The sequence below is a fragment of the Convolutriloba macropyga genome, chromosome 5, assembly GCF_964194025.1.
Source record: "Convolutriloba macropyga chromosome 5, txConMacr16.3, whole genome shotgun sequence".
In the NCBI taxonomy this organism is placed as follows: Eukaryota; Metazoa; Xenacoelomorpha; order Acoela; family Convolutidae; genus Convolutriloba; species Convolutriloba macropyga.
The window spans coordinates 4051344-4061457 of NC_134472.1; the positions used below are offsets into that span (position 1 = coordinate 4051344).

The 10114-nt window shown below is 34.6% G+C and overlaps 1 protein-coding gene across 1 annotated transcript; it reads left to right on the top strand.

Moving 5' to 3' along the window:
• Positions 1-832: 832 nt before the first annotated feature.
• LOC142339059 (dynein axonemal assembly factor 5-like) lies at positions 833-3649 on the top strand. Its single transcript, XM_075388718.1, has one exon. It carries the CDS (start codon positions 891-893, stop codon positions 3378-3380), a length of 2490 nt encoding a protein of 829 aa, XP_075244833.1. The 5' UTR covers positions 833-890; the 3' UTR covers positions 3381-3649.
• The last annotated feature ends 6465 nt before the right edge of the window (positions 3650-10114 follow it).

Below are 10114 nucleotides of genomic sequence, written 5' to 3' on the forward strand. Positions count from 1 at the left end.
GCTCTAATTTGTTTTTGTTTGCATTTTTAGAGTACAACTGAAAGGAAAACTTCGCATGTCGTTCGAAAGAACTTTTTACAACCGTAGTTTTTTTTAATCTTAATAAAGCATGTCTGTTCTTGACTTGAATTCTTTCTGTAAAATTGTTTCGTGTACAAGAATTTTTGGTTTATTGACTGTGCAATTCTGCTCTCTGTAATCTAACTGTAGATTTTTCCGTGTGTAGATGCCGTGGGGCAGAGAGCACTTCTCATTTTATGACTTGAATATTTCTTTTTCTATTTTTTTCAACATGGAAGTCATGTGTGTATTGATTTTAACTTAACAACTTAAAAGTTAGATGCTGGTTGTTGAAACTTTACACCCAATCCCCACCCCGTGCAAATTGTTACACCCGTAACCCACGCCCGTTTAATTAAGCTGAAGCTAGCCTCCCTAAAACGCAGCTAGCTACTGATGTATTCAACCGCTCGCCAGTTGTTTGAGAGCAATTCGATCGACGTTTTAAAGGTTTTCTCTTTCCATAGTTTGCAGTGGATGAAGAGAGACTGGAACATCTTATGCTGACCCACATTACCGATACTTCTTTTTAGTTCATGCTTTCAAGAAATAGAAATCGAGAACTGTGGAATTCGATTCCGGATGTTTGAATTTAAAATTAGTTGACATTGTGGGTCGTGCCTGAATGAAAAAAATTGAAAAATCTGCATAGTGGCTAGGCGCGGAAAATGGAAAAGGCCAATTAATGATACCCTATTTTGATTATGAAGCGCAACATTGGTTCTCTACAAACAAAAAGCTCTTAAAAAGTGACGCTAGCTCAAAACGAAAGTAGCTCTGGGGTCATTTTCAACCCCTTCGGACTGCAATCAGTTTAATTTTCAGGTGCAATGAGTTCCGCTGCCGACGTCCTCAAATCATTAGCTCGTCCTATCAACACTCTGGGCTCCGAAAACAAAGTAGTCCGCAGAAAAGCTTTAGAGCAAATCAGAAAGGAAACAGTTGCCAAGTCACCTCCTTTGGAAAAAGATGAACTGCAGACAATAAGCGTCGAGGTTCACCGTAACGTATTATCTTGTTTATCAGATGAATCTGAAAAATGCAGAGAAATCGCCTTAGATGTGATGAAAGACTTTTTGGTCATGGTACCAAATCCGCTAGTTCTGCTGCCAGCTTCAATGCCAGTGTTCGTAGATCGACTAGGACAGCAGGAGTTAACAGAAGAATCAGAAGAAATTCGACTGACATTGGTTCAGACGTTGTCGGTTGTAATTGACTTGACAAGAGAAGGTGTCGTTCAATTCTTGTATGATTTTATTAAAATATTGCAGCAAACGATCAAAGACGCTTTCGCCGAGGTTAAGAAAGAGAGCTGTAAATGTGCTTCACTTTTAGCTAAAACTATTCCAGCGTACTTTCATCAGCATTCGGAGAACTTGATCAACCCGCTTTTGACCCAAATTAGTCATCAGCATTCCAAAGTCCGAGTAGCCGTCATATCTTGCCTGGGAGACGTGATCAGATATGGGAATAACAAAAGTGTTGAAGACGTAATATCCCACTTTGCCCAAAGAGTGTTCGACCCAATTCCAGCTGTGAGATTGGCTCTGACTAATGTGATGGGCGATTGGCTGCTTAACTTGCCGGATCGGTACTCGTTCTGGCATCGGATGATACCGTTGTTGTTGTCAGCTGTCGATGACCCGCAGAATGAAGTTGCGAGTGCAGCGATTGATTTTTGGTGGAAAGTTGGAAGCCAATTTGAAGAGGAAAATGAACAGGATCTGAAGGATAAGTTGGACTTCTCGATCGAAATGCCGGCATGGTATCCAGAGGGTGTGGAGAGACCATGTATTGGATGCCGGGTTTTGATATACAGAAACTTTGGAAAGTTTATTCATGGAATCCAAAACGATATCGCTGACTGGGGTGTCGAGACTCGAGTGAAGACAGCATCGTTGTTGTATCAGTGCATACTAAACGTTGAAGATTCGGTAACCCAATTCTTGGCCAAGGTTTTTGTTGCGCTTCAGAAAGGCTCACTTGACGACGATAAACAGGTTCTAAAGTATGTTCAATGCAGCTCGGAGTTGATTGGCTACTTTGTCAACCCGGAAAGTTGGTGTGAAATTCTTCTACCTATTATAAAGTCTGCTCAATCTAATGCTGGGTTGTTTATATTGGGCAATATTGTGAAAGGTTCTCAACCTGATATATTGAAGCACTACTTAGGCGATGTTTTTGCAGCCATTGCCTCAGACGATGTGTGCAGATGTTATCAGCAGTCAAAGTATTTGCAAAGTTTACAATCATGTGTCATAGAGATATGCAAGAACCAAGTTACGGATATATTTCCGTATAAACAACAGCTGTTTGATGTTAGTTTGGCATCCATGGCTTTAGCGATTGATTCTCAAACTGCCAAAAATGGACAACAGTGCTTGCAAACTATCGCAAGCAGCTTGCAAGTTGATGTTGCCAACTTGTATACTGACTGTATGTCGACGCTACTTGTTAGACTGGGCGATAAAAGCAAACTCATGTCCAGTTCGTCTTGTGAATTTTTAATATTCGAAACTTTGGTTCTCAGCGCTGGAGCGTCGGTCGGCGTAGCAGTTCCAGAAGTGATGCAAATGTTCAAATTGTATCTAGATCCAGAAAAAGATCCTGAATTACGTCTTAAATTTTTGACAGTACTCTGTAAATTGGTTTTATCAGCTGGGAAAACTCTTAACAGTCAAGGAGGGTTGAGTGCCCATGCACTGTCGTTGGTTAAAGACGTTTTAATTCCAAATTTGGTCTGGAAAGCAGGCCGAACCAATGCTGCAACCAGGACGTCCTGCGTTACAGCTCTATGGGCGATTCTGGAGGGTGACTTTATAACCAAAGCTGACTTGACCGGCATTGCTAACGAAATGATACCTTGTCTGACCTCGATGCTTGATGAAGATAATACCACTTCCAGAATTATTGCGACCAAGTCATTGGGAAAGCTGATATCAACTTCGGGCCTTGGACCCGATGAGCTTCATAAAATTATACCCGAGCTGATAAAACGACTGGATGACAGAGAAAACTCGGTTCGCCTGAAAGTTACAGAGACAATGCTGGCATTGATTGAGGCCTTGCCTAATCCTTATGATAGTGGGTTGTACAAGGCGCATTGCGAGAGTCTTTTCGAGGGATTGCTTGTCCATTTAGACGATCCAGAGCACGAGATCCAAGAGGCAGTCTTCAAAGTTCTTCAGTCATCTATGAGACTAAATCCGAAGGCCTTGAATGAAGCGGTTTCTGCTGTTAAGCACAAACACAGAACACCTACATATTGCTCCAGCTTACAAGATCAGATTACACAACTTAGTGTCTCTGGAGATCACTAGTTCGTATAAAAAGATGGAACTGTCCAATTTCCGTACGCACTTTTATGCTCTTTATATCTGCCATTATATTTGAATTAAAGCAATTTTGGAGCAACGTTGATATAATTGCAGTTATTATCAGTTCATAGTAGATTTTGCAGTGAGTTTTTTTGCGAATTGTAAGCTCGTCTTGATTCGATAACTTTTCAACCATGTTTGACTGGATAACCTTATCGAATTTAAATTGTGTTCCTTATGTAAAATATGTAAATAAATGTTCAAAAGATGTAGTGTTGATTTGAGTTAACTAGATCAATTGTTCAAAAGGTGGCTTGAGCTGTTCTTTTTCAGTGTTGATTGTTTTTCAACTTTCGAGTAGTGGATAAAACGAGGTATTCAACCACCAGTAAAATTTGTCCCTTTCTCCTAACGCTAATCGCGCATGTCGAATCGGGCCAAATTTTACTGTTTGTTGAATCCCTTGTTTTATCCACTACTATATTCAACACTATAAATACATATTACACGCATAATTTTGTGTACAAAAATGTACATAGCTAGTATAATTTATGCATTTCATACACTAATATCCAAAAGTTCTCAAAGCTAGTTTTAAGCCTAATTTCATATCTAATATGCCAAACTATACTGAAATAAATCAGGTTAATCATCTCACAGTTTTTTTTCAATAGAATCGGATGGACTGAAAATAACTCAAAATTGCTTAGAAATCGATAATAAGAAACAATTTTCTTTAAAAATTTTGACTTTACCCTTGTTGACGATTGATCTATGATGTTTAACTGAGTGATTCTATGTACCAGGGTACATTTTTTTGAGCCGAGTCTTGAGAGGTCTTGCTAAAAGGTTGACTCGCCTTTACCACGCTACGGCAGTATTGCTCGACCTTTCTTAATGGCAACTGTGGGGGAGGGTGCAACTACAGAATGCTTGAACACTTTTAATTATTAAGCTGACTGAAATCTTAATAATCAGGTGAATATATTAATGTATTAACACTAAGGATATCAATAATAATGTATCATTTGTAGGGATATCAATATCAATATTAATATTAATATATTTCTCAGTAACCAATCACTTGTTTATCATTTATGAAAATAGTAGTTCTGTCATGCACCTAGATTGTAGCTGGCTATCCTTCTGAACTTCTGCCAATAACATTGTAAGGAACTTTTTCCATTCTGAGTAGTAGTCTGTTGAGACTAGGATCCTTGGATAGCTTTCACACGCTTGAGAGAAGTTGATATAACTCTCGACAGTAGAGTAGGAATATCCTTTATCGTTCAGTAGTTTTTTCCAGGGAATATCCTTATTGTTTTCTTGATGATTTTGTTTCACTTTCCCCCATATGTATTCTCTGTCAGAAATTGTCAGTAGATATAAACAATTCAGCTTTCCCTCCATGTTATTGACTGTGGTGAGATAAGACTCAAATTCAACTATATTGAATGAATTCCTGAATTTATTGAGGAAAGATAAATATTCCGGCACATTCACTTCAAACTTGTTAAGTATTTCCTGATGCTCGTAACTTAGTAGGTCCTTCTTGAACTTGGAGAGGAATAACTGGAAGAGTTCTGTTTTAGTTCGTTTTCCAGTCTCACTTTCAAGTTCGGCGGTGTTGTCGGGTATGCATTTGTTCTCCTTACAAAATGTAATCATTTGAGTTGTTAAATTAGTCAACTCGTTTAGATTTTCTTCAGATAAAGAAGTGCATGATAAAGCTCCAGTTTTTAAAGTCTCGTCAAATGATGAAAATTGTTTAAAGTTTTTCGCTAGTTTTTGTAGCGAAGTGAAACTCATGATGAATAGCCAAAAAGTGCCGTGGAGAATAAAGGTCCCCTCATGGAGAATTATTCTAGAACATTCTTTTTTCTAGAATATTCTGACACGATTTTTAACTTAAAATTAGTTATCCTTTCCCAAGTAATCACGTGTTTGAAAGTAAAGTAATATTTAAATCCTTCTATTAAATTGAAATCTCTGTATAATTTATTAAAAATTAAATAAAATTTTTAGTAAATACTCACCTTACTAGCTAATTTTTAAGGGCATCATATATTCGAAATTTGTTCACTTGTTTGATTTCATTCTGCTGGTGTTGGCTTTCTTTGTCAATGGTGGCGGCCATTTTAGCATGACATGCACTTTTCATTCGATCTGCTAAGTAGTTTCACTGATGTGTAATGCGATGTTAAACCAAGCTTGTCGACTTCTTGTACTATTAGTGGTTGCTAAATATGAAAGAAAGCGAACAAAAAGAGCACAGTCAAAAACACTGAGATCGGTGGAAACACAGTGATTAATGTTTTTCTATGTCTTCTTGAATATTATACTTATAAACATGCTCTCTGAATTGATTCTTAGTATTACCATATCTATATCTATGAAGATAAATACATAGTCTACATTTCCTATTTCTAAATCTATATATAGTGATATATGTTTATAAACATTACACATACTACATACTAGATATTGATCAGGATCAGAATAATGATATCCCAAATGTTCTATATAATCTTTCACTTTAACCATATTTTTACATAACAAGAATATTCTAATTCTTTACAATTATTACAACATTCTTTCCCAGGTTTATTTACACCCTTATCGCATTTCATTTTCATTTTTCGAAAAATTATTTTTTGATTATTTCCCTAAATAAATACATCATGTCTCAATCAACTAATACTAGTGTCATAAACTTCTGCGATGTCTGTAATCTATCCTTTGAAACAAAGAAGGGTTTATGCAGACATCAATCATACGATCTCAAACATAAGGAACTATTGGAGAAAATGTTTGAGTCTGAAGAAGAAGAAATCTTGGAGAAGGTGTATAATTCGGATGAAGATGATTATATTATTAAAACTAAAGATATTATTAAAACTATAACTAAAGGAGTACCCCAACCCGAAAACAACATCTAATCTAAAATTAAGTATGAATGTAAAGAATGTGATGAAGAATTTAGGAATAAAATAGCTGTAACTACTCACCCATATAGTCATAATCGTAAGTATCTAGAAAACACAGAAGACTTCGATATAAACTCCAGTCAGAACATGAGAGAATTTTATAATACTGATAAAGGTGGGAATTACATTGAAGATATAGACGAAGCAACTAATTACTCTTTAGAAGAAATTAAAAACTGTTACCAGTTCAGAAAAGTTAAGAGTTTTAAATATAAGATCACGATTGAATGTGATTATAAAAAGAGAACCAAAGAAGAAGTTAAAACTATTAAAATAGTTTTCAATACTGATTATATTAATAATAATGCAATATATGAATATGGTGACTTCAATCGGTGGCTAGATTTCGAAAAGGAAACATATGAAGGTTATGGTTATGATTTCGAGTTTCTTAGTTTCTTGGAATAAGAAGTATTCAGTTAAACATTGAACCAACTAAAGCATCTATTGGTAGTTATATAGATTTACCAGCTGATCTCAAAAACTCTAAATCGATATTAAATATACGTAGTTATAAATACAATTGCTTACAACTAACTGTAACTGCTTGGCTACATCCCGCCCCACACCATGCAACTCGAGAAAGTAAATATGTAGATAAACTAATTGAACAAGGACAACAACATGAAGATGATTTTGCTGATATAATAAGAATACAGAAATTATACAATATTAATATTTGGATATACACACCTTGTGGTAATGGCAAAATAGAATTGTTTAAACAAGTGGATGATTTTAATAAAGATAGAAAAGATGTAAGAATACTAGTTTGGAGTAATGGTCAAATAGAACACTGTGCCCTAATAAAAAATATAATAAAAAATAATAGAAAATATGTTAGTTCGCCCAAATAAAAATAACATAAAATATTATTATTGTGATAGGTGTACCTATTGGTTTAACTCACAAATTAAATATGATAAACACGAATGCAACAACTCATTCAAACCAGAGATTGTTTGTCCTAAGAAAAAACATATTACTTTTATAAATGAACACAAACGTCAGAATATAAGAAATATTACAACTGCTGATATAGAATGTTGCATTGTTGAAGTCTCAACTAATGGTTATTGCGAAGCATCGGTGAAACCGGTTCCCGGATGGTCGGAGACCCCTAAATATGTAATAGCTGAACATATTCCAATAGCTGTGGGTTACACCTGGCAAGGTAACTTCAAGCACTACTTTGGTCTAGGCTGCATCAAAAGATTTGCTACGAGATCTATTAGAAATAGAAACTGGGAATAACTTCAAGCGCAACAAACAAATGATATTCACAGAAGAAGATAAATTATATCATGAAACTAATAACACTTGTCATATCTGCAGCAAAACATGTATTAATAAAGTAAGAGATCATTGTCATGAAACTGGTAAATATAGAGGACCAGCATGTAAAATATGTATTCTAAGATACAAACAACAAAACTTCATTCCAGTAATATTCCATAATGGCTCTGGCTATGACTTCAACCTACTATACAGTGAACTCTTTAAACAGAATAATGATAAAAGAAAAGTAGATAACATACCACTAGCTGCTGGTAAGTCTAAGATGTTTAGCATTGGTTGTCTCAAATTCTTAGATAGTTATAACTTCTTAGCTATGCCTCTAGATCAAATGGCAAAGATATACGGATGTAAAACTAAAACCTTATATCCATATGAATACTTTGGTTTAGATGATTATGACAGCGCAGCTGCCAATGGTAGCAAAGCTACCTACCAAGAAAATATAGGTAATCTAAAAATAGAAGACTTCAAATCCTCACTACATAATAAATTACCAACACAAGAAGAAGTAGATAACTTTAATAATGAAAACAGTCACAAAACTGGAAAAGATCTAACTATAGAGTATTTACAGAACGATGTGGAAATATTAGACTATTGCATGAATGAATATGTTAAACTAAGCATGAAAGAATTCAAGCTCAAACCACTACATTACGTTAGTTTACCGGGTTATAGTTTTGATTGTTGGTTAATGTCAAGTTGTGTTACATTAGATACATTGCAAGATAAACAATTGCTAGATGATTTTGTTGGAGCAAAGAGAGGTGGTATATGTGGAATAATGGGTGATAGATATGTTAATAGAGAAACATGGACGAAGTCCCATCGGCAAAGCCGCTTCGCGGATAACAGTGATGGTAAGTCCATCAGGGAACCTGCTTCGCAGATCCACGAAGTGGTTTCACCAATGGCACAGCATGGCGAAGCATGGACAAAGTCCCATGATCAAAGGTCCATATGGTACATAGACGCAAACAACCTATATGGTTATGCAATGATGCAAAAATTACCTTATAAGGATTTTGAGTTTATTACTACTACTACTCTAGATACAATATTGAATACTCCAGATGATAGTGATCTTGGCTACTATATAGTTTGTGGTATTGATTATACTAATGAATGTAAAGAGAGAACAGAACAGTTAGCACTAATGCCTAATAAGAGAAAGATAAATGATAATGAATTAGGTTACAGAGAAAGAGATGGAGGCAAGGCAAGATCAGAGAAATTAATCTTAGACCAAAACAACAAAACAGAATATATGGTTCATCATAGGATGTTAAAGTTCTATGTTAAGATGGGAGTAAAAGTAACAAAAATACATAGATTAATTAAATTTAAACAAGATTATATATGTAGAGATTATATACAAAACAATACAAATAAAAGAGCAACAGCTAAAACTGAAGCAGAAAAGGATGTAAGGAAATTAATGAATAACTCATTATATGGAAGAATGTGCATGAATCCTCTACACTTCTTTCAAAGCAAGTTCTTGCATGATAAACAAAAGATAATGAAAAGTGTAAGTAAACCAACATTTAAGAATATGACTAGATATAGAGATTATAGCCAAATAGAATATATAAAGAAAAAAATAGAATATAGCTCACCTGTATATGTAGGAGTAACAATACTCGAACTTAGCAAATTACATATGTTTGATGTATTTATAATATTCTACAACCATCCCTCAAAGATCTAACACTTCACTATATGGATACGGACAGTTTCGTATTAAGTTATAGTGAAGGTAAAGTTAGTGATGAGCATATGGACTTAAGTAATCTAGACATACCTATAAAAACTAATAATAAAGTCCCCAGCAAGTTTAAGCACGAGCTGGGGAGTAGGGTTATTGAGGAATTTATAGCATTGTCCCCCAAAACATATAGCTTCAAAAATTATCCTAAAAACACTAAAGAAAAAGGAATGAAGAAGTATACTAATGCTAGGCACATAGATTACTATGATGCATTAATGAGTAAAACACAGAGAACAGTAGATGAATGTAGAATACAAAAAGTTGGTGATAACATGACAACAACAAAAACAAGTAAGATTAGTTTAAATATTTTTGATGATAAAAGATTTTATTTAAACAATATAAAAAGTTATCCTCATGATGAGAATCTATATCTATTCAAAAGAGATTTAATAAAAAAGATCTGCGAAGCAGGTTCCCTGATTAATACTACTCCAATAGAGCTATTAATAAAATTAGGGTTAGATGTAAGTAAAGAATCATTAGAATCGTTCATAGATAATAATAAAGAATTAACCACCAATGTTGATAAAGTTAATCCTTGCCGCCATTACCCTATATAATGATTTATTATAATTATAAAAAATGACTAAACTAGAAATACTTATAGAATTAAATAATCTAGAAAAACAAAAAAGAAGAAATTGATTAGAAGATAAATTAAAACAACAGCAATATTA